The following is a 24,316-nucleotide window of genomic DNA, read 5'->3' on the forward strand; positions in this document are numbered from 1 at the left end:
TTTTGATGCAGAAAAGGAGCAGATGGGGAAAGGTTAAGCAGAATCCCACCCACCCACTGCGCCACCCTTAGGTGTGCTCAGCCTTCAGCTGCTTCATGACTCCACCTTGCATGAGAAGGCAGGATGGAGCTCCAGGAAACAGGAAGTGGTCCTTCAACCAGCCAGGACATCTCACCACCACAGACAGATCTAGTCTCCGGCTGGGGAGTCAAGAGTGGCCCTGGGATGGCAGAGAGAGGAGGGGAAGGGGCCAGGGACAAAAGGATGGTAGGCTCTAGATGCTCCCTTGGACATATTCCTTGACACTAAGGGGAGCTCCTCTTCTGGGGCTAAAAGCATCGCCGTGGAGGTTTCATTTTTGTCATGATTGCAAGGGAAGAAGAGAAGGTAAAACCACCCCCACACACAAACACAAAGAACTGGATGAAAATAGCCCTGTCTGAGTGATTAGCTACTGGAGAGCATAATGTGGGTTTAGCTGTGATGCTCACCTGCCTCCCTGGGGGAGTCTTTTCTTGGGGTCAGGGAGCTGGGGAGCAACATGAAGTTCACAGGTTACATTTCCTTCTGGTCAGCTATTCCAGCTCTTGTCTCCTCCCCATTTCTTTATGGAGGGGCAAAGGCTATGCACTTTATATAGATGCAACTATAACCAACAACTGGTGTCTTCTGGGTGCACTGAGCTCCCTCCCCTCCCCCACCTTCTCTCCTCCAGATATAATAGATTCCCTCAGCATCTTGCCCCACCCTCCAGAAGGCAAATATATCTGATTGTTTATTTAGGACATCATTATATTGTATAAAATACCACCTTGTTTCTCTGAAGGGTAAACTCTTTTCATCAGCAGTGATAAATATATAAACATGACATTAACTGGTTACTGAACAACAACATATCTGTTCCGTTCTGAGACACCCTCCCAGGGTTCTGGGGTGTGCGAAGCCTTGTTTCCCTGTTTTTAACTCCATTACCAAAAGAGTCTCCCCCTCCAAGATGGGAAAGCGGAGATCACGTATCCTTCTGCAGCGAGCGGTTCCTTATGCAGAAGGATGTATGTTCTCCGCTGTCCTGTATTGGAGGGGGAGAGGCTTTCGTTAGCAGAGTTAAAAACAGGGAAACAAGGCTTCGCACACCCCAGAACCCTGGGAGGGTGTCTCAGAATGGAACCACTCACTGCAGTGGCAGGAGCAGTGAGCCAGCTGAGGGCCGGAGAGGGGCTGCCTTCAATGGCGGCCGTCGAGCAATCACGCTGGCACAAAGAAAGCCCAGGCTCTAGGAGGAGGAAGGGAGGAGGAAAGAACTCTGCAACCAATCAGAGGGAAACAATGCTGCTGGCACCAATCAAAGGCTAGCCCCCTTCCTCTGCAGGGCGGGGGAGAAGCCAGAAGGGAGGCAGGAGGCGCCGCCATCAGGAAGAGAAAAAGAGAGAGAGAAATGGTGCAGACCAAACTATATGACTCAGAACCATGAGGCGATTTCTGGACCATCTGCGGGCTGGATCCAAACCCCATTTGGGCCAGAACTAGCCCACGGGCCTTAGGTTGTGGACCTCTGTTCAGAGACTTCACAGCCATCTTCACTTCACTCCTCAATCCCTTTCACTCATCTCCCCTAGCCGTAATTCTTTCACACATTCCTTTAAAACATTTCTGTGAACTAAGAAACACAAAAAAACCACACCCTCACTGGTCACCTTCCACAGGTCAAAAGCCAATGCAGAAAATAATTAATAAAAACAGCTCAAAACAGGAACACAAGAGCACAGAAAAAAGGAGATGAGTTTTAAAAGCAGAGGGGGCTCGCCCTCTTTTCCCCGGCTAGCCCCCACGGTTGTTTCCTGCATATCAGCTGTTTCTGTTTGTCCGAGATCTTATCGTTGCCTGGAGCGTTCCTGCCTTGCTTCTTTGTTGCCTTTGTTCTTAGCGGCAGGGCACCTCGTGGAATATGCTGTAGCTTCACAGAAAAAGCTCCCTTTCTTTTACAGAGAATTTCCAGCATTCGCTGCTGGTGTTGCTTGATTTCTAAACTGCTTGATTTTCAGGAGTTGTTATCTCTAGTTTTGGAGCTGAAACCAATTTGGGGCTTTTCTTCTTCTGGGGGTTTCCCCTTTGCGCTCCATTCCAGCTGCTGCAGTTTAACACCGGAGCTGTAATTGAGCTAAAATCACTGTGTGCGTGTTTGTGTGCTTCCCTTCCAGCATCTCTTTCACGTCTACAGTTTTACAGGGACCTCTGTATGTTTCGGGGCAAGTTCCCTGCCCTCAGGAATTTGCCGTGCCTGCTTCTGCATGCCCCCTGCAGAGGAATTTATTCAGCTTGGTGGAGCTTTTCCTGGTGATCCGTTGCCTGCCCTCGGCTGCTGACTGCCTGTTCTGCAAGGAGCTCAAGGAAGAACGTTTGGCTCCTCTTCGTTATTTCCACGGCCGTTCGGAGGACGCAGTGCACCCATCCAATCAGGTTTTGCTGTTGCGGCTTCAGGTTTTAGCTAGGGGTTTGAAGTTTAGACCTGGAAAGCGTCAGAAACAGCTGCGCCGTTGCCAGGCAACCAGCGCGCCCCGGCCGCCATTTCATCCGCCCACATGGCCTTCCGGGCGGCCGCCATTTTACTATAGGCATTCCACGTGGGAAGTAATTTTACAAACCCTCCCTTTTAAGCCTAACCGGAAAAACAAACAAACAAACCAACAAAACCACCAGGGGGATTATTAGGAATTTTTTCAGTGTTAAAGGGCTAGAGTGAAGTGTTTTCGCACGTGTTCATTGTCGCTAGGCAACTGGAACACATTACGGCCGCCATTTTGATTGCCCATGTGGCCTTGCGGCGGCAGCCATTTTAGGTGAGGCAAAACCACGTGGGAGCTATCTCCTTTTCGAGTGCCCCTCACTTTCTCGTTGGTTTTAAATTCAAAAGCAATATAAACAAAGGAAATAAACTTAAGCAATATAACAAAGGATGATAGCGCAATTATTAAAAGAGCCTAGCTTAAATAAGAGCGCACAAGGGGCTGCAGGGAGCGCCTCCTCTTGGTGCATAAGCTTGTATAGAGCTGGCTACAGCATCTCTGGCTAGGCTGATCTTAGAATTAATATCCTCTAATTAATTTGACTGCTTTTGTTTATACTTACATTTAAATTAAATTGAAGCATTAGTGCACAGTATATTGGAATTCAAATTATTTCTTTCAGCTTGCAGTGCTCTGTGGAGCTGTGTCATTTACTCTCTGCCTAGGCATTAAGTTTTATAATTTGGTATAGTCAATTAATAGTTATAAGGAAAAAGAGATCCGGGTTTTATATCATTTGATTTATTAAAGGGCTTCTTCGCCTGCAATCTCTTGCGAGCTTTGCATACAGGTTTATAGGGAATCTAAAGTAAATAGCTCATGCCTCTTCTACGTTCATCTCTTTCTGGTATTTCATCTGTTGGTTTATAAGTATATATTTAATCTGGCAATTTAATCCATTTGGTTGATTTTGATAATAGTGCTTAAGGGCTCTTGGGAGCTTTGCTCTGCTTAGGTTTGTTGCATAAGTCAATTTATCATTTTTCACTGGTGTATTGCTGGGTTACAATTTATAATTCTACCTCTAGCTTGCTGCATAGCTGCTTACATTATCAAAGGTTCTCTTCTGTTTATTATAAACTCAGTATTCCTCAAAATACATTGCTTTGAGGTGTGGGCTGGTATTTTGGACTGCTATCCAGTGCAGATAATACTGAGCTACGGTGATATTGTTTGCAGCTAAATACAATCTGTTGGAGATTAGTTAGGCATCTTTGGGTCCTTTAAGCTTACCAGTGCAGACAATACTGAACTACCGTGATATTGATCGCTTTTCATGCATATAATCCAAGCTAGTTGGCGTTGATTTTGGTGAACCAGGCTAATTAAGGGTATCAAACTATGTCTGCTCATGAGAACCAGCAAAATGCTGCGATATCTGGGGTGGCACAAGGGAACCAAGAGGGGCCTCAGGCCTTCGTAGTGCCCAGTAACCCACAGGCTTTGGCACAGTTTTTTCAATGCGTTTTAGACATTTTATAGGCAATATAGGCCCGCAGACCAGGTGCCAGCAGCACCTCTGGCGCTCACCCAAGAATGCATCCCGGATACGCCACCTAACGTTGTGGACCGCCCCGGCACCTCCGCGGCCACCGCGGCAGTGCTGAGAGCAGCCAATGATTCAACAGTGGGTCCTTTGTCCAAGATGGGTCAGGGTAGCCTCCTGTGCCCTGCAACCCACAGGCCTAGTCAGTGTTTCCTCTGCTTTTGAAACCTTTTACCAACAATTCAGGCCCATGGTCACTGCGGCCTCTTCCCTAATAGTGAGTACTTCCGTCCAGCAATGAGGAGCTCCCTTGCACTTTGGCCTCCTTATTTAGGGTTCCACATTCGGGTAGCAATCCATTTAAGCATCCTCACACATAATTACAGTCTACGTGTCCCTGGGTTTCCAATGACAGATCCTCGGGAGGTAGGGCTCATGCTTGCAATTATAACCTTTCTGCCTCTCAGTATACCCCAGACTTTCCCAGTATTCTACAGGATTCACAACCTCAGCCTTTACTGCGGAAGGGGGCTCCAAAACATCATCGGATGATGAGACGCAGGGGCAACAGGAAGTGTCAGCGGCTGCAGAACAGCACCAGTCTCCAATGATGGGCAACGGAGAAAGAAGTCTAAGTAAGAAGAAGCATTCGGCCAAGAAGAGCAAAAGAAGTAAGCCTTCTGATGCCGAGGACGATTCAGAAAAGCTTCCTGCTGCCCACCACCTGCTGGGTTCCGAGCGACCAGAATGACTGGATGGAGCATATGGGTCCCTATGTGGAAAAAGGAAAGTTGGAAAATGTGAAGCTAAGCAAGTCCCTCACCATGAGGTTTGCTGGGAGTACAACACGGGTGTGTGCCAGGGGCCAAATTGTAAGTATGCGCATGAATGTGTGAAGTGCATAGGTAACCACCCAGCGTCTTCATGTTTTAAAGGTAAACAGCCCTTTCCGGGCAGCAGGGGGCATTTCCACCAGGGGTCTTAAAAGCTCACAGACCCGCCAAAAAGAACAGTCACAAACTGGTATGAATTTGCCCCTTGACTGTGATGTTCTCTTCTGTTAAGCTCTCACCTCTTAGAACCCTTCTCAATAAATGCCCTAAAATAGAGGCAGCAAAATACCCTGGGAAAGAGTTTCTCTTATGGCTTCAAGATCCTCCTTTCATTACCCCCTAACTCAGGGAAATCCCCCCCCCCCCAAATCAAAGAATCAGTTTGGGAAATGCCGGCTATTGCAAAAAAAGAAATTAAAGAAATTTCTGGCCAGGAGGGTGGCCGGCCCCTTCAGGGAGCCACCTATAGCGGGTTTACTCATTTCACCTTTAGGCATTGTCCCCCCATAGACTCCAGGAGAGTATCCTATGACCCACAACCTACCCTACCCTAGAGGTGGCTCAGTCAATGATGCAATACCACAGAAGCCTTGTTCTGTGAAATATGCCTCCTTTGATCAGGCTATAAAGCATATGCGCAGGTTCAGCAGGGGCGCGCTCTTGGCTAAGTGCGACATTGAGTCGACTTTCCGTCTCCTGCCAATTCACCCTGAGGAATTTCTATGGCTAGGTTTTCAGATTTGAGGGGGCTCATTCCATAGACAAATCTATGCCCTGCTCAGGGAAGTTTTTAATATGTGACATTTTAGTGTATCTTTCATCTTTGTTGGAAGCCGCTCAGAGTGGCTGGGGAAACCCAGCCAGATGGGCGGGGTACAAATAATAAATTATTATTATTATTATTATTATTATTATTATTATTATGCCGATAGGGTGCTCAGTAGCTTGTGCAGCCTTTGAGTCATTTAGTGCAATTTTGGACTGGGCTCTTCGCTTTAGAACTGGTTCGGAAGGGGTGACCCATTACCTCGATAACTCTTCCCCCTCCATCATTAGTAATAGCCCCTTTAGAGGCTTTCACCTCCCTGGCTGAGGAGCTTGGGGTACCTTTGGTGGCGGAAAAAACAGAGGGTCCAGTTTTGATCATAACCTATTTTGGGTATTGAATTGGACACAATCGCACAGACATCCCGCCTACCTAGGGAGAGGCTAGCAGCACTTAAAAATTAATTCTGCAACTTCTTCCCCTCAAGAAGGTCACCCTTGGCCAGGGTAAATTCACGCTTCGGTCACCTCAACTTTGCATGCTGGGTAGTGTCCCCTGGCCGCCCCTTTTATGGGCGATTGGCTAAGCTGTCAGCGGGACTGCGCGCCCCGCAACACTGAGTGCGCCTCTCTAAAGTGGTCAAGTTGGGTTAAAGTTCATGGAAAAGTACAGTGGCATTTGCGTGCTGAAGAGTTCAGGAATCACCAGGTATGCTTCTGGACCGACAATCAAACGGTTGGCAGTGTCCTGTCATAACAATTATCGCACTCTCCTAGAGTGGCAAATCTGTCCCGGACCTTTGTCCTTTTGTGCTCAGAATTAAACATCTATTTCTCTACCAAATTTACCCCTGGGGTAAACAAGGGCATCACGGATGCCCAGGCGCAGCAAATTGCCACAGCCATTCCGGGAGCACCTTTGGAGCCTTGGGAACGTGATGTCCTGAAGGGAGTATTAGCTTCAGGAGCCCCGTCCACACTTAGATCTTATAAAAAGGTTTGGGTGGACTTCATGGAGTTTCAAGGCAAATTTATAAATTAATAATAATAATAATAATAATAAGAAGAAGAAGAAGAAGAAGAAGAAGAAAGCTAGGCTTGACACACCTCAAGGCAAATTAAAAAATCCTAGGCTTGACACACCTCCTACCAAGGCTGAAGCTCTGCAATACTTGGTAGATTGGAGGGTGCTGGGTCGTGCAGCAAAGACTCTTAAACATCCAGTAGGCGGCAATCTCCTTTTTCTGTAAGGTTGTTTAATCCAGAGACCCTGGTGTGGCCTTCTTAGTGTGAAGGGCACTGTAGGGCTGGCGCAGGCTGCAACCTCCTAAAAGTGATGGTAGAAGGCCCTTAACTTACGACATTCTATGCCAATTCCAAAATAAATAAATAAATAAAAGTAAAATGATGATGATGATAATAATAATATTAATAATAATAATAAAAAAATAAAAATTAAGAAGTATCTGTTGGTCCGAGGACAAGGCCCAGTTATTTACAGCTGCATACCCCATTGCCTTTGGCGCTATGCGCAGTGGCGAAGTGGTTTGTAAGGGCCAACCAGATTCCGCTGCCCGGGGTAGTTTGAGAGACCTGACCTTGTTCAGATCCAATTTAGTCCTGCATGTCCAATGTTCCAAAACCGATCAGCAATAAAGGACACTAAACATTTCATGTACGTGAGACCAACCATCTCAGGTCCATTCCTCAAACATTGGGATGGCTCCGGCCTTGCGCGGCATCAGGCCACGCGCGTTATGCGAAGGGCGACTGCTGCCTGCGGTTTACCCTCAGCTGAATTCCACGCGCGTTATGCGAAGGGCGATTGCTCCCTGCGGTTTACCCTCAGCTGAATTCCACGTGCGTTATGCGAAGGGCAATTGCTGCCTACGGTTTACCCTCAGCTGAATTCGCGGTTAACTCCTTTAGGATTGGGGCCGCCGCCACAACAGTGCATTTGGGACTCTCAGCTGAAAGGATGAAGGACTTGGGGGCAGTGGAAGACTGATGCATTAAGGGAAGTCTGATGCATATAAAGGATATATTCGTAAGACCTTGTGATTGTTCACAGTATACCTGACCTGGCTTTGTTACCTTCTTTTGCTTTCAGGTGACGTTGTGGTGCGTATTTGGAGTATAGGCCCTGCACCGTCCACTGGGATAGAAACCATGCCGTTAATGGGGACCTAGGGTGCAGGAGCTAGGAGGGTGCGCATCTAGATAATCAGGCACAGCATTGGGCCAGGGTCCGCGCCATCAATTCCGGTCTCGGGCTGCACCTTAACTACATCAATATATCTTGGATCTCTCAGAGGGAAATGCGCTGGACCGAAATGTTGCTCGCTATTAGGGCCAGAGCGGCAGCGGATGGCCCCCCAGATGCTTTAGTTATCCAATTAAGTGAAAATTAGTTAGCTTACAGAAAGGCAGTTGACTTGATGTGGCATATCTTTAGCGACTTTGAGGAACTTAAGGCCTCTTACCCAAACGTCACTATTATTTTTATTTGGGCCTCATTGATGGAGAGGCGGGTTTGGAGAGATTGCAGGTGCCCGATAGCCATAAATAGGGCTAGGAAAGCCTTGGATCGGGTGGTGGTGCGTAGAGTGGCAGCCCTGGGTGGGAGGGTCATTGACCACCCGGGCATACGTTTCAACTGTGAGGCCCTCTACCGGCTTGATGGCGTGCGTCTTTCGGATGCGGGAAATGATATTGGCTGATGGATATAGAAAATGGGATAAGGGATTGGTTTCAGGCATGAGAGTATTGGCGGCGAGCGATTGCTCGTGTGGCGGTTAGGCATTGGTAAGAAGGGATTAAGAGGATGTGTGTGTGTGGGAGGAACGCCATCACCTCCCCCCAGCGAGCAAAGGGTGGTCCGTTAAAGGACTCCGGGGGGCGTGGCCCTTTCGGATGCGGGAAATGATATCTCGCTGATGGCGTGCATCTCTCGGATGCTGGAAATGATATTGGCTGATGGATATAGAAAATGGAATAAGGGATTGGTTTCAGGCATGAGAGTATTGGCGGCGAGCGAACGAAGGGTGGTCCGATAAAGGACTCCGGGGGGCGTGGCCCTGTCCGAAGCCTATGGAGGTGTGGGCCAAAGGCACGCCCCAGAGCGGTGACCCGGGGGAGCTCCTAGTCGACGTGCCTCGGCAGGAGACTCCCCCGATATAGTGTTAACACTTCCCCGTGTCTCCAGCAAATGGGCTGGAGCCGGATAGTCGTTAGGACCAATGCCTAAGCCAATGCCTCTCATTCCTGAATTCAATAAAGTTGTGGCCTAATTCGCCCATTTAACCTTAAATTATGGTGTCTTGTGTCTTTCTTTATCCTGGTGGGGGGCGGGAACTCGCCACGCAATCCCAGATGAACATTTAACACAGAGACCTTTCATTCAGCTGGAAAATGCTATCAGTAAAAAGGTCTTCAATAGATTATGCAAAGTTCAAGTAATGAGTGCCTGGAATGCTGATCTACAAGATAAGGGCAGCCCATCATTTTGGCAGTGAAAGGCGGACCTGAAAACTCAACTGGAACTCAAGTGGAACTGGAAGAGTGGAAGGCATTTATTCTTGTAGTGAAAAACTTTTTTGGCAACAATAAGACCAGAAACTACGCGGAATTTGTCAACAACATGCTGACTGCTTTCAGAAACCTGGGCTGCAACATGAGCGTCAAGATGCACTACCTATTTTCACATATGGACCGGTTTCCTGAGAACCTGGGTTCAATGAGTGACAAGCAGGGGGAGAGATTCCATCAGGACATGAAAGAGATGGAGACCAGGTATCAGGGTCGCTGGGACGCAGTCATGATGGCTGACTACTGTTGGACTCTGAAAAGAGACCTCCCTGCCGCTGAGCATTCCAGGAGTTCCAAGAAATGGAAGTTCAAGCCCTGAAGTTTGAAAAATGGTGAAGCAACATGCAATTTACGTGTACTTACCTTTATTAATGCCCACCATTCAGTTTACAGTAATCGATGTTTCTATCAGGTAATCAATATATGTTGTTGGAAAAACATTTTTTTCTCTTAAAAACATATTTAGGATGATATGTGTTGACAAAAATCAGCTGATAATGCCACAAAAATGTAATTGATTTTGTCACAAGATCGGATTTTTTTCAAATCAACATAGCACAAAAAGCTGACCTGATGGAGAGAAGCGGATGCCATTTCCTGATTCAGCAGTACAAAAACACCCTAAATCAGTTGTAGAAATCTAGACAACATTCAAAAAGTAAAAAATTGTTGCCCAGTGTAATTGTTAGGGCAAACGAGGACAAAGAAACAGGCATAAAACATCCGAATAAAATACAAGATTAAACACAGATAATGGATAGATAAAAAACTAATAATTAAAACAGATGAGAGCTAAAAACCAACAAAGATTTGCAGATAACACAACTATAAGAGGCTACAGAGTAGAAGCCTCTTAAATAGAGGACACTCACAACGTTAAAAACTGCTGTGCAAATATGGTTAAAACAGACAGTTAAAACAATATACACCACTAAATTTAGAAACAATGTACAACAATAAACTGTCCCAGGGAGTGGACTCAGAATCACCCATGGAACAGTGTTTGGGGCTTTTCATGTCGGACTATTTTGAATTGGGCGATGGACTGCGCCTACAGATCTGTAGACAGAATCTGGTGACCATCCAGGTCATCTTCTGATCTTTGCCCAATAGCAAAAGGTCAGATTTTTGCTTTTGCGGGAGGTCGGCGAGCCTCACCAGCAGGGGATCCATGATCTTACTACGTGCCTCTTCATAAAAGGGACATCTAAAGAACAGGCTTCCTATCTCTCCCAATGGACAGATGCAAAGTCTCTGAGCATACGGGACCCTTCTGAAGGCTTCATCCAGGACCAGCAAGGGAAGAGCCGAGCTTCTGGCGAGTGTAAAGGCCGTTCTTGCATCCCTAGATACGAGAAAGAAGAGATATGCTGCCGGTGCGGCTATATATCTCTCGATTTCTCCAATTCTATAGTTGGGGCACCTCGCAGTCCTGCTGTCTCTCAGTGTCTAATATTCTTTGCCTGACCGTAGCTTTTGCCTGGTCCAAGCCCAGACTTAGAAGGGCTTGAGGGGCAAAACCCAATTTCCGGAGGGTGTTCAGGACTGCAGTCTGCCAGCCCGACTGGAATTGGTCTCAGAGGATCAATGGGGCTATCCCTCGGGGGAGCAGGTTCAATGTCAGCCATTTGTAGATTGATGTTAGGCAGATGCTAGCCTCCACTCTCATCACCCCGTTTCCAATCTCTAGAGCTGCGGGGACAAAGAAGCCCCCTTGTGCTCTGAAGAATTTAAGGATACAATTTGCGTTTTCCCCCGCTGAACTCCCGATGGAGTTTATGTGTAATCTGTTGGTTCCTGAGGCCTGTACCACCATTCCTAGATACTTGTAGTTTGTGACTTGTTCTAATTTATGGCCTTGGAGTTCCCAGCTTCTAAGCTTTGGTTTTCCCCCAAAAGCGAGTATCTTGGTCTTTTGATAGTTGATTTTGAGACGTTCAGATTCGCAGTATGCTGCGAGCTTTCTTAGTGCTCTTTTGAGTCCAATGGGGGTTCTAGATAGAATTACCGCATCATCGGCATATAGCAGGACCGAAATATGCCGATTTGCAAGCTTCGGGGGGTGGTGGGTGGAGTTCTGAGTCATTGAGTGCAGATACTAAGTTATTTAGATAGAAATTAAATAGTAGAGGGGCCAATAGGCACCCTTGCCTGACTCCTTTGAAGGTTTTTATTGGGTCCGTTAGGTGTCCTAGGCGGCAGCACCTGACTCTAAGAGCCATGTTTGCGTGCAGTGCCTGAATTAGGAGCAGGAGCCTTCTATCTATATTGGTACCCTGTAGTCTGTCCCAGAGTCTGGTTCTGGAGACTGTATCAAATGCTGCTTTTAGGTCGACGAAGGCCACGTATAGTGAGGCCTGCCCTCCTGATTTGTATTTGTCGATGAGATGTTGTAACGTTAGACAATGATCTATCATGGACCTTCCGGGTCTGAAGCCCGCTTGTTCTATTGCCAGAATATCTTCATTCTCTAGCCATTCTGTAAACTTATTAAGGAGGTGCTTTGAGTAGAGTTTACTAATCACACTTAATAAACTAATCGGCCTATAATTTCCTGGGTTCCCTCTGTTGCCCTTTTTATAGATTGGGACTATTATGGCTGTTCCCCATTCCCTTGGGATGCGGCCAGTGTCATCTATGTAAGTGAAGAGGGTGGCCAAGAAAGGTGCCCACCAATCCACCTGTGCTTTTATCACTTCTGGTGTAATGCCGTCTGAGCCTGGGGCTTTGGCCGTTTTCAGTTGGTTTATATATGATTTCACTTCAGTTACTGAAACTGGAGGCCATTTAGCCAGTTGTTCTATATTATAATTCCGTAGTGGAGGTTCAGCATCCTCGTACAAAGATTGGAAGAATGAGACCCAAAGGCTAGGGGGAATTTGTGAGGTTAAGGGGGGGAAAGCTTTATGGGTGCCAGAAGCTACTAGTTTCTAGAATAGTGTCTGATCTTTTGCTTTTGCCGCACTAATTAATTCCAGCCAACATTTTCTGGTATAGGCATTCTTTTGGTGGAGTATTAGGTCTTTATACTCTTTTTTTAGGGCACGGACAGCAAGATAGGCTTGATATCTGATAGAATTTTTGGCTGTCAGGGCAGCTTTGTAAGCATTTTGCAGGGCTTTCTTTCCCTCAAAGCAGGAATACACCTGTAATTTTCATCGTGTGTGTGTGTTAGCTGATGTCTTCTAAGGTGTTCATTTTTACTGAAGCTCTTTCCACACTCCATACATTTAAATGGCTTCTCCCCTGTGTGAGTTTGTTGATGTATTCTAAGTGTTCCACTTTGACTGAAGCTCTTACCGCACTCCATACATTTAAATGGTTTCTCACCCGTGTGAGTTCGTTGATGTATTCTAAGATGTCCACTTTGACTGAAGCTCTTACCGCACTCCATACATTTAAATGGTTTTTCCCCCGTGTGAGTTCGTTGATGTATTCTAAGTTTCCCACTTTCACTGAAGATCTTTCTACATTCAATACATTTAAATGGTTTCTCCCCGTGTGAGTTCGTTGATGTATTGTAAATGCTCAATTCTTGCTGAAGCTTTTTCCACATTCAATACATTTAAACGGTTTCTCCTCAGTGTGAGTTCGCTGATGACTTGTAAGTGCTCCATTCGTACTGAAGCTCTTTTCACACTCCATACATTTAAATGGTTTCTCACCCGTGTGAGTTCGTTGATGTATTCTAAGATGTCCACTTTGACTGAAGCTCTTACCGCACTCCATACATTTAAATGGTTTCTCACCCGTGTGAGTTCGTTGATGTATTCTAAGTGCTTGACTATGACTAAAGCTCGTTCCACACTTCATACATTCAAATAGTATCTCTCCTTTGTGAGTTTGTTGTATCCTCAGTTTCTTTCTTCTTCCCAATAAATTCACATGTGGCTCCATAGAATTCTGACCTTCATCTTCCTCACCTGTTTGGGAGTCTGGGAGGAAAGAGAATCCTGTTAGACTTTCAGGAAAGACAAAAAAGGAATTGAACACCTGTCAATCCCAATCTGCACCTTCTCTCATTTTCACACAGTCTCCATTCTCCACTGTCCTCTCTATGTTCCAAATTTTTTGGAAAGCAGTTGAGATAATGGCAAGAGCAACACATGATCACTGCATTCACACTTAATAAAGCACCATCGTTTTATAATACAAATCTATGGTGGAATTGGCTTATTAGACACATCTCTGTATTTTTCCTTTTCAAGTGAGGAAATGATCTCAGGCTCAAGTAACAGTGTCTCCATTGTGAAATAAGTAAAACTTAAGTGCTACATATAACTGTAAAAGTATTGCAATATATTGGAACCGAAGAAGAGCCTGCTGGATCAGGCAAAGGCCCACCTAGTCCGGCATCCTCTTCTCACGGAGGCCAACCAGATGCCTGTGGGAAACCGGCAAGCAGGATTGGAGCACAAGAGTCTCCTCTGCCTTCGTGTGCTTTCCAGACACTAGTATCAAGAAGCATTATTGCCTAGGACCGCGAGGGCAGAGCAGAGACCTCAGTCTTATCCTTTTTTCCAAGCTATCCAAGTTGCTGGCCATCACTGTCTCCTGTAGGATGGAAGTCGATAGATGAACTATGCTTCTGTTTTTAAATCTTTTGCAGCCCTTAAAAGCTGATAAAGGTATTATGGCCTAAGCTTTTGTGGGCTGCAGTCTCACAAAGTGGAATTTTGAGTAGGATACGTGGTGCCACGGGGACGTGGGGACAGGTGAGGCTGCTGATCCCTTTTTTTCAAATCTGAAAGTTGACAGCTATGAACCAGCATGTTTAGACATTCCAACCCCAGTGCTGGGGTGGGGAAAAATAAGAGCACAAGAAGACCCTGCTGAATTAGCAATGAGATCTATGAGAAAAGACCCTTCTGACTGTTCTTTAGAAATGCTCTTTAAAGAGCAGCCAGTGGGGTCATTTATCTCCAGATCAGGACTTCCATCCCATCTTAGCACTGTGCTGATTCCTGCTGAGATTGGAGTTAAAGGATCTCTCTAAGGGCTCTTTAAGGGACACGGGTGGCGCTGTGGAATAAACCACAGAGCTACGGCTTGCCGATCAAAAGGTCGGCGGTTCGAATCCCCGCAACGGGGTGAGCTCCCGTTGTTCGGTCCTAGCTCCTGCCAACCTAGCAGTTCGAAAGCACATCAAAGTGCAAGTAGATAAATAGGTACCGCTCCGGCGGGAAGGTAAACGCCGTTTCCGTGCGCTGCTCTGGTTCACCAGAAGTAGCTTAGCCATGCTAGCCACATGACTCCCTCAGCCAGTAAAGCGAGATGAGCGCCGCAACCCCAGAGTCAGTCGCGACTGGACCTAATTGTCAGGGGTCCCTTTACCTTTACCTGGTGCCAGTATAAACTTCTGAGTCTCTTTGTTGGCTTTGTGTCCTTAATTTGAAATTTGTTCCAAGGTTGTACCACAGTATCTCCATAGAAGCTTAGGGACGGACAAAATTACAGGGGCGCTATAAATTATTATCCCACTCATTCACTCTCACAAACAACGCCAGTCTGTAAGATTGGCAAGTTTACACAATTTGCTTATAATACCAGACACTCTTGTACTGTACTTTATATGTCCAATCCTAAGTGTAGAGCCTCCAGCCACAGGAATTGTGTATCATAATAATGGGTTCTTTGTCCCTTAAGCCCACCAAACTGGGGAGGTGCATGCATTTAATGTGTTTTGATGCTGGTGGAATGTATCACTCTGACCCTGTCTATAAAAAATAATGGTAATAGAAATAATTTAAATATATGAATTATAAATAACTATGGGAAGCATATAAGCATATACACCTAAGATTTCAAAGCCTGGAGGAAGAAAATCTGCCCCCACTACTTTATGAAAGGGATTCAAGAAAAAAGGAGCTGCTTCGGAGAAGGCCTCACCCCTTCCTTCTTCCTGTCAGGAACTTCCTTCCATTTGTCTCCTCTCCATCCTTTCCTCTTTCTCCCTCCACCATCCATCTATTCCTGTCCCCATCTCCTCTCCCCTGGAACTCACCAGATTTCTCCAAGGGTCCTGGGAGGGAATGCTCAGAGGTTGTGGGGAGGGATGCGGGAGACAGCCTGACCAGGTCAACCGTCCATCTTCCTCCTTCCATCCTGGCCAGGCTTGCAGGTTCAGTCTCAGCTAGTTTTGCAGGTTCAGCTTCCTGAGAAGCGCAGAATCCAGAGTGAGTTGCAGCTTCCTGGGAGGGAGGGAAGAAGAAGCCAAGGGAGTCTGAGAGCCCCTGCAGGGATTCTCCTGCCCAAGACTTTCTGCTGCCCCTGGAGAAGCCCCAATTGGGCACCCGCTTCCCAAGAGCCCCCACCCATTTTCAAACACCTTTGGCAATTTCTTTCACCTGCCTGTGCCACCTCCCTTCCTAAGGCTGGCATGGTATGCACATTAGTGGCCTGAGAGTAGATCCCTTGGAACTTAAGAGTTAATCTGCAAAGGACTGCTCTGAATACATGGGTGGCCCTTGCATGGAGAAGAAAGAATATTCACCACCATAGCTAAACAGAACCTCCATGTCTAGAGGCAGTGGACCTGTGACCTCCAGGTGCTGGAAACCCAGGTGAGAGGACTGCACTTACCTTTCCCAGAAGTCCCTCAGTGACTGGGAGCAGGGTCTGGTCTGTCCCCCCTGCTCTCCCATTGGGCCTCCGACTGGCATCCGCAGCTCCCCTGAAGGAGAGGACACCATCCCCGGAGTGGGGAGGACTGGGAACCTGTGGGGTTTCCCACTTTGAACGAGGGGGCTGCATCGTCTTCAGGAAATCCTGCTTCTGGGCCTCCCAGTACTGCTGTGGCTGCCCCTCCTCTGCCCCCTTCCCAAGAGCCCCCACCCATTTTCAAACACCTTTGCCAATTCCTTTCACCTGCCTGTCCCGCCTCCCTTCCTAAGGCTGGCATGGTAAGTAGATCCCATAGAACTTAAGAGTTAATATGCAAAGGACTGCTCTGAATACATGGGTGGCCCTTGCATGGAGAAGAAGGAAGCCCCTTGCTTGCATCAGGACCCCCTGGGAGAGGCGGGGATCCGCCCACTGCTCCCTCTGCCCTCGCTGCCTCCTCCTCTGCCCTCCTGCCCAAGACTTTCTGCTGCCCCTGGAGAAGCTCAAATTGAGCACCCCCTTCCCAAGAGCCTCCACCCATTTTCAAACACCTTTGGCAATTCCTTTCATCACCTCCCTTCCTTTTCTATTTTTTTTATCATTAAATCTTTATTGGTTTAAAATCCACACACACACACACACACACACACACACACAGACACACAAAACGAAAGCTTAAAAAAAGGGAAAAGAAAATGAAACAAAAAAGCATAATACATCTCTTACAAAAAGAAATAGAACCATACACCACGAACGTACAAAATTATTCCAGCCATCAACTTCCAACTTCCTTGATATAAGTTATTTTCTTAATCAGGTAAAGGTACACCTGACCGTTAGGTCCAGTCGCAGATGACTCTGGGGTTGCGATGCTCATTTCGCTTTACTGGCCGAGGGAGCTGGTGTTTGTCCACACTCAGCTTCCGGGTCATGTGGCCAGCATGACTAAGCTGCTTCTGGTGAACCAGAGCAGCGCACGTAAATGCCGTTTACCTTCCTGCCAGAGCGGTACCTATTTAACTACTTGCACTTTTGAAGTGCTTTCGAACTGCTAAGTTTGCAATTTTCTTAATTACTTGCCTCTATTTTTCAACAACAACAGAATGGGAAGAACCAGAGATCTGAAAGGAACATTTCCTACAAAGATTACCATAATAAAGGACAAAAGTGGTAAGGACCTAACAGAAGAAGAAATTAAGAAGAGGTGGCAAGAATACACAGAGGAATTATACCAGAAAGATATGGATGGCTCGTACGCCCCAGGTAGTGTGGTTGCTGACATTGAGCCAGACATCCTGGAGAGTGAAGTCAAATGGGCCTTAGAAAGCACTGCAAATAACAAGGCCAGTGGAAGTGAGGGTATTCCATCTGAACTATTTAAAATTTTATAAGATGGTGCTATTAAGGTGCTAGACTCAATATGCCAGCAAGTTTGGAAAACCCAGCAGTGGCCAGAGGATTGGAGAAGATCAGTCTACATCCCAATCCCAAAGAAGGGCAGTGCCAAAGAATGCTCCAACTACCGCACAATTGCACTCATTTCACACGCTAGCAAGGTTATGCTTAAAATTCTGCAAGGAAGGCTCAAGCAGTATGTGGACTGAGAATTCCCAGAAGTGCAAGCTGGATTTAGAAGAGGCAGAGGAACCAGAGACCAAATTGCAAACATGTGCTGGATTATGGAGAAAGCTAGAGAGTACCAGAAAGACATATACTTCTGCTTCATTGACTATGCAAAAGCCTTTGACTGTGTGGACCACAGCAAACTATGGCAAGTTCTTAAAGAAATGGGAGTGCCTGATCACCTCATCTTTCTCCAGGGAAATCTCTATGTGGGACAAGAAACTACAGTTAGAACTGGATATGGAACAACTGATTGCCAGAAGAAATATCAACAACCTACTAGCAGTGACTACATTATTACATGAGCACTGTTCCATAGCATTTGATATTTTCATTTACATATATTCATTCGAAATAAGATGGGGTATGTACTCTTTTTCATTACTGTTTGTATTCTAGTTTATAATTTTTGTAAACTATGTCATGCAGGTCATCGTCTGCAAAATTTTATTTTCAGTTTATGAAGCAATTCTATATCCTCCCACCACGCTGACAAGAATTCCACAAAACAGTAGTCAATATCCGGAATTACTGTTCAGTGTTGGACATCATATTTGCTGAATACACAAAGCTTCACAGCTTGTCTTTCATCCTGCAAAGTCTGGTACCTCACTTCATTTAAAGATTTCCAGAGACTTTGAGACTAAAGATTTCATTTTGTACTTGTGAGGCCTTGAAGGAATTCTATTAAGATTGTCCATTGTGTATATACATGGTCATCGTGCTGCCTTGACATTGCTGACGTGAGCTTAAGGGCGACAGTGGCCACGGTGCTGAAAAGTCCAAATAAATGGGCAGTCGCAGATCATGAATCTGAATTTGCTCCAACTTCCAAACCAAAACGGGAGGAAAAAAGCTTTCAGGTTTGAAAGTGGCATGTTAGTCTGGTTTGCTAAACCAAAACTAAGCCAACATTTAGCTTAGTAAGTGTGAGGCAAAATACAGGGCAGTAAAACAAGGAACAGGGTGGTGAATCCAGGGCAGGGCAGGGAGGGGGGTTGGTGGACAGTTGGTTTTCTCTTTCCACCTGGTACTGAAGTGACTTCAAAACAATCCATTCCAATCTCCTGCAGCCTCACAGGATGGCCCCCCCTGGAATTTGTCACACATGCATGCACGCACCCAGATACTCATGAATCTGTCAGTCTGTCTGTGCTTGGCTACCCAGAGTTTAAATGCAGGACTTCTCTCTCTCTCACACACACCCTTTCAAACACAGGTGCTTGGAGAGGATCCCTAATTTGGCAGAGAGAGAGGGGGGTGGGATAGATCTGAAATACTAGACAAAACTATCAATACAGGACATGGCATTTTTGTATTAGGCAAAGCAGGACTTTATAGGTGATAACCAGCACATTGTGTCCAGAAACGGACAATTAGGCAGATGGAGCTGTTCTAATATGGGAGTCCTATGCTGCCTATAGCCAGCCCTGGTCAGCAGTGTGTCTGCAGCTCTTTGAGCCAGTTGAACTTTCTGAGCACTTTTCAAAGGCAGCCCCATGTAGTGTGTTACACTGACCCCTACACAATGTGGCACGAGACTGCCTCTTTTGGGGGGGGGGTAATTATCTGTTCTAAACGTGTGTGTGTGTGTGTGTGTGTGTAGTTTAAATTTTCTGAATGCTTGTTTTTTGAGAAGGGGCTCTTAGGGTCATGAATCAATGCCTTTCAACACATCTCCATAACATCATTGATTCTGCCCTCACACTGCCCTCTTGTGTGTGGATTTTGATCCAGACAGGGAAAGATACAGCAGAATCCACCCCCCTCTCTGTGTTGCCCTTAGGTGTGCTCAGCCTTCACCTCCCCATTTCTTTATGGAGGGGCAAAGGCTATGCACTTTGTATAGACGCAACTACAACCAACAACTGGCGTCTTCTGGGTGCACTGAGCTCCCCCCCGCCTTCTCTCCTCCAGATGTAATACAGATTCCCTCCGCATCTTGCCCCACCTTCCAGAAGGCAAATATATAATAATAATAAATTTTATTTATACCCCGCCCTCCCCGGGAGGCTAACACCAGTAAAATTACAATAAAAACATAATAGGGAAAAACCCAATTCAAAATACAAGTTGAAATACAATTTAAAATGCAGCCTCATTTTAAAAGTAGCCCATAGATCAAAACCATAAGGGGAGGGAAACATAAGGGTCAGACTGAGTCCAAACCAAAGGCCAGACGGAACAGCTCTGTCTTGCAGGCCCTGCAGAAAGATGCCAATAATAATAATAATAATTTATTATTTATACCCCACCCATCTGGCTGGGCTTCCCCAGCCACTCTGGGCGGCTTCCAACAAAATATTAAAATACCGTAATACATCAAACATTAAAAGCTTCCCTAAACAGGGCTGCCTTCAGATGTCTTCTAAAAGTCTGGTAGTTGTTGCTCTCTTTGACAGCTGGTGGGAGGGCGTTCCACAGGGAAGGCGCCACTACCGAGAAGGCCCTCTGTCTGGTTCCCTGTAAACTTGGCTTCTCGCAGTGAGGGAACCACCAGAAGGCCCTCAGCGCTGGACCTCAGTGTCCGGGTAGAACGATGGGGGTGGAGACACTTTTTCAGGGCCCTTGTCCCTTGTGACAGAGCGTTCCACCAAGTCAGGGCCAGTACGGAAAAGGCCCTGGCCCTAGTTCAGTCCAATCTAACCACCTTGTGACTTGGGACCTCCAAAGTGTTGTCATTTGTGGACCTTAAAGTCATAGAATCATAGAGTTGGAATAGACCACAAGGGCCATCAAGTCCAACCCCCTGCAAGCAGGAAACACCATCAGAGCACTCCTGACATATGGTTGTCAAGCCTCTGCTTAAAGACCTCCAAAGAAGGAGACTCCACCACACTCCTTGGCAGCAAATTCCACTGTCAAACAGCTCTTACTGTCAGGAAGTTCTTCCTAATGTTTAGGTGGAATCTTCTCTCTTGTAGTTTGGATCCATTGCTCCGTGTCCGCTTCTCTGGAGCAGCAGAAAACAACCTTTCTCCCTCCTCTATATGACATCCTTTTATATATTTGAACATGGCTATCATATCACCCCTTAACCTCCTCTTCTCCAGGCTAAACATACCGTTCCTCATAAGGCATCGTTTCCAGGCCTTTGACCATTTTGGTTGCCCTCCTCTGGACATGTTCCAGTTTGTCAGTGTCCTTCTTGAACTGTGGTGCCCAGAACTGGACACAGTACTCCAGGTGAGGTCTGACCAGAGCAGAATACCATGGCACTATTACTTCCCTTGATCTAGATGCTATACTCCTATTGATGCAGCCCAGAATTGCATTGGCTTTTTTAGCTGCCGCGTCACACTGTTGGCTCATGTCAAGTTTGTGGTCAACCAAGACTCCTAGATCCTTTTCACATGTACTGCTCTCAAGCCAGGTGTCACCCATCTTGTATTTGTGCCTCTCATTTTTTTTGCCCAAGTGCAATACTTTACATTTCTCCCTGTTAAAGTTCATCTTGTTTGTTTTGGCCCAGTTCTCTAATCTGTCAAGGTCGTTTTGAAGTGTGATCCTGTCCTCTGGGATCACACTTCCTCCGTGGGGCATACCAGGAGAGGCGGTCCCCTAGGTACGTGGGTCCTAGGCCGCATAGGGCTTTACAGGTCAAAACCAGCACCTTAAACCTGACCCTGTACTCCACCAGGAGCCAGTGCTGTTGGTAAAGCACTGGATGAAACTGAAAAACAGTTTCTATCCAAATGCGATTTTGGTTTTAAATGCAATGTAAGGTAGTCTCTAGGTGAGTATATTGTATTTAATTATGGGAATCAGTGTTTCTAGGGGGTTAACCAGGCTGGGATAGCAGGTTTGTTGGTTTTTGAATGTCTGATGTAGATTTTTTCAATTTCATTGTTCTTTATGAGACAATGACAATAAAGATTATTGTATTGTATTGATACATGTGATCCCATGGCAAGGACCCCGTAAGGAGCCTCGCCGTGGCATTCTGCACCTGCTGGAGTTTCTGGGTCTGATTGTTTGTTTAGGACATCATTATATTGTAGGAAATGCCGCTTGTTTCTTTGAAGGGTAGACTCTTTTCATCAGCAGTGATAAATATGACATTAATTGGTTAATGAGCAACAGTTTCAATGCTGTCAACATGAACTCTGTCTGAGGTTTCAGAAATACCCATTTCCTTCAAGAAAGATACAGGAAATAATTTCCTTTTTGATTCTGGGCACTTGACTTCTCCCATCCTGCTACCTTCATGGCAGACATTTCGGGCTGAGATCCAGAGAACCCCTCAGCAGCAGCAGCAACAGATGCAGCCCCCACAAACATTTGTCACATTTTGAAGGGGTTTTTTTTATTAAAAACAAACAAAAGGCTTTTCCTTAGCCTCTCATAGCCCTGACGTTAGCTCTTGAAAAAGAGAGGGTTGCCAAACATCATGGCCCCCAAGAATGAAAACAAACACTTCCAAATTCTTTTTTGCACACCCAGAGACAGGGGTCAGCAACCTTTTAAAGTCGAGGGCCGGATCACTGTCCTCAAACCTTGCTGCAGGACAGAGCATGCGTGCACATTCTCTCGTTACTACACGATCTAAAGATTAAACCAAAAACCAATAATAAAGTTCCGAAGGTCTCAGTTCTGCGCCGCAGCATATCTGTTCCGTTCTGAGACACCCTCCCAGGGTTCTGGGGTGTGCGAGGCCTTGATTCCCTGTTTTTAACTCCGCTACCGAATGCAGCGAGCGGTTCCTTCTGCAAGACGCGTGTTCTCCCCTCTCCTGTCCTGGAGGGGGAGACGCTTTCGGCAGCAGAGTTAAAAACAGGGAAACGAGGCTTCATACACCCCAGAAACCTGGGAGGGTGTCTCATAACGGAACCACTCACTGCAGCGGCAGGAGCAGCAAGCCAGGGGAGGGCCAGCCTTCAATGGCGGCCGTTGAGCAACCATGCTGGCACAAACAAAGCCCAGGCCTTTTCCTCTCAGCTCTAGGAGGGAGGGAGGGAGGAGGAAATAAATCTGCAACCAATCAGAGGGAAACAATGCTGCTGGCACCAATCATAGTCTAGCCCCCTTCCTCCACAGGGCGGGGAGAAGCCAGAAGCCAGGAGAAGGGAGGGAGGTGTGCCGCCATCAGGAAGAGAGAGAAAAAAGTGGTGCAGCCTGAACTATATGAATCAGAACCATGAGGCAATTTCTGGACCACCCGCGGGCCAGATCCACAACCCATTTGGGCCGGAACCAGCCCGTGGGCCTTAGGTTGCGGACCTCTGTCCAGAGACTTGACAGCCATCTTCACTTCACTCCTCAGTCCCTTTCACTAATCTCCCCTAGCCCTAATTCTTTCACACATTCCTTTAAAACATTTCTGTGAACTAAGAAACACAAAAAACCCACACCCTCACTGGTCACCTTCCACAGGTCAAAAGCCATTGCACAAAATATTTAATAAAAACAGCTCCAAGCAGGTACACAAGAGCACAGAAAAAAGGAGATGAGTTTGAAAACAATCCCAAATGAACATTTAACACAGAGACTTTTTCATTCAGCTGGAAAATGCTATCAGTAAAAAGCTCTTCAATAGATTATGCAAAGTTCAAGTAATGAGCGCCTGGAATGCTGATCTACAAGACAAGGGCAGCCCATCATTTTGGCAGTGAAAGGCGGACCTGAAAACTCAACAGATTCAACACACACCTTGAGCATTGCAGATTCACACTCTCTCCCTGTTTATCTAGCAAAAAGTTGCCACTTACTTTGTACATTTAGTATATGTGACCTTAATTACTTTAATACATATATGTGTGTATACAAATTTAAGTACAAACACTAAAACATCATTCCATGCATTTACAACTGATTTCCCCCTTTATGAGTTTCTTGATGTAAGTAGTGAACCCTGAGTTGAAAACTCTATACGGTTATATCATTTCCCCCATGTGAATTTACTAATGAATATTAAGGTCTCCACTCCCTCTGAAACCCTTTCCACAGTCAATACACCTGTAGTTTTCATTGTGTATGAGTTAGCTGATGTCTTCTAAGGCATCCATTTATACTGAAGATCATTCCACACTCCATACATTTAAATGGCTTCTCCCTTGTGTGAGTTCGTTGACGTATTCTAAGTTTCCCACCTTCACTGAAGCTTTTTCCACACTCAATACATTTAAACGGTTTCTCCCCCGTGTGAGTTCGTATTCTAAGTGTTCCATTCCTACTGAAGCTTTTTCCACATTCAATACATTCAAATGGTTTTTCCTCTGTATGAGTTCGCCGATGTATTCTAAGGAGTCCATGTTGACTGAAGCTCTTTCCACATTCAATACATTTAAATGGTTTCTCCGTGTTTATTCGTTGGTGTCTTCTAAGATGTCCACTTTGACTGAAGCTCTTACCGCACTCCATACATTTAAATGGTTTCTCACCCGTGTGACTTCGTTGATGTATTCTAAGAGATCCGCTTCGACTGAAGCTCTTTCCACAATCCACACATTCATATATCATTTCCCCCATGTGAATTTACTAATGAATATTAAGGTCTCCACTCCCTCTGGAACCCTTTCCACAGTCAATACACCTGTAGTCTTCATTGTGTATGAGTTAGCTGATGTCTTCTAAGGCGTCCATTTATACTGAAGATCATTCCACACTCCATACATTTGAATGGCTTCTCCCCTGTGTGAGTTCGTTGATGTTTTCTAAGTTTCCCACCTTCACTGAAGCTTTTTCCACATTCAATACATTTAAATGGTTTCTCCCCTGTGTGAGTTCGTTGATGTATTCTAAGATATCCACTTCGACTGAAACTCTTTCCACAATCCACATTGTTTTTCCAGGAAAGTTGCGGAAGCGGATGTTACAACGTCTATTGCGGTCTTCAAGGTCGGCTTGCTTAATTT

The 24,316-nt window shown here is 46.0% G+C and overlaps 1 protein-coding gene and 1 long non-coding RNA gene across 2 annotated transcripts; both read right to left on the reverse strand.

Annotated features, from left to right (window-relative positions):
* Nucleotides 1–1,683: 1,683 nt before the first annotated feature.
* LOC310757370 lies at nucleotides 1,684–10,434 on the reverse strand. The gene is made up of 2 exons (XR_014545115.1): nucleotides 9,036–10,434; nucleotides 1,684–1,799 (listed from the first exon to the last, which is right to left on the reverse strand). It is a non-coding gene; the product is annotated as an uncharacterized lncRNA (long non-coding RNA).
* Nucleotides 10,435–12,123: 1,689 nt separating this feature from the next.
* Nucleotides 12,124–15,381, reverse strand: LOC310757274 (uncharacterized protein). Its single transcript, XM_083602576.1, has 2 exons — nucleotides 15,241–15,381; nucleotides 12,124–13,171 (listed from the first exon to the last, which is right to left on the reverse strand). The coding sequence occupies exons 1-2, from the start codon at nucleotides 15,338–15,340 to the stop codon at nucleotides 12,765–12,767; spliced, it is 507 nt and encodes a 168-aa protein (XP_083458702.1). The 5' UTR covers nucleotides 15,341–15,381; the 3' UTR covers nucleotides 12,124–12,764.
* Nucleotides 15,382–24,316: the final 8,935 nt, after the last annotated feature.

The sequence above is a fragment of the Podarcis filfolensis genome (genome assembly GCF_964270895.1).
Source record: "Podarcis filfolensis genome assembly, chromosome: 2".
In the NCBI taxonomy this organism is placed as follows: Eukaryota; Metazoa; Chordata; class Lepidosauria; order Squamata; family Lacertidae; genus Podarcis; species Podarcis filfolensis.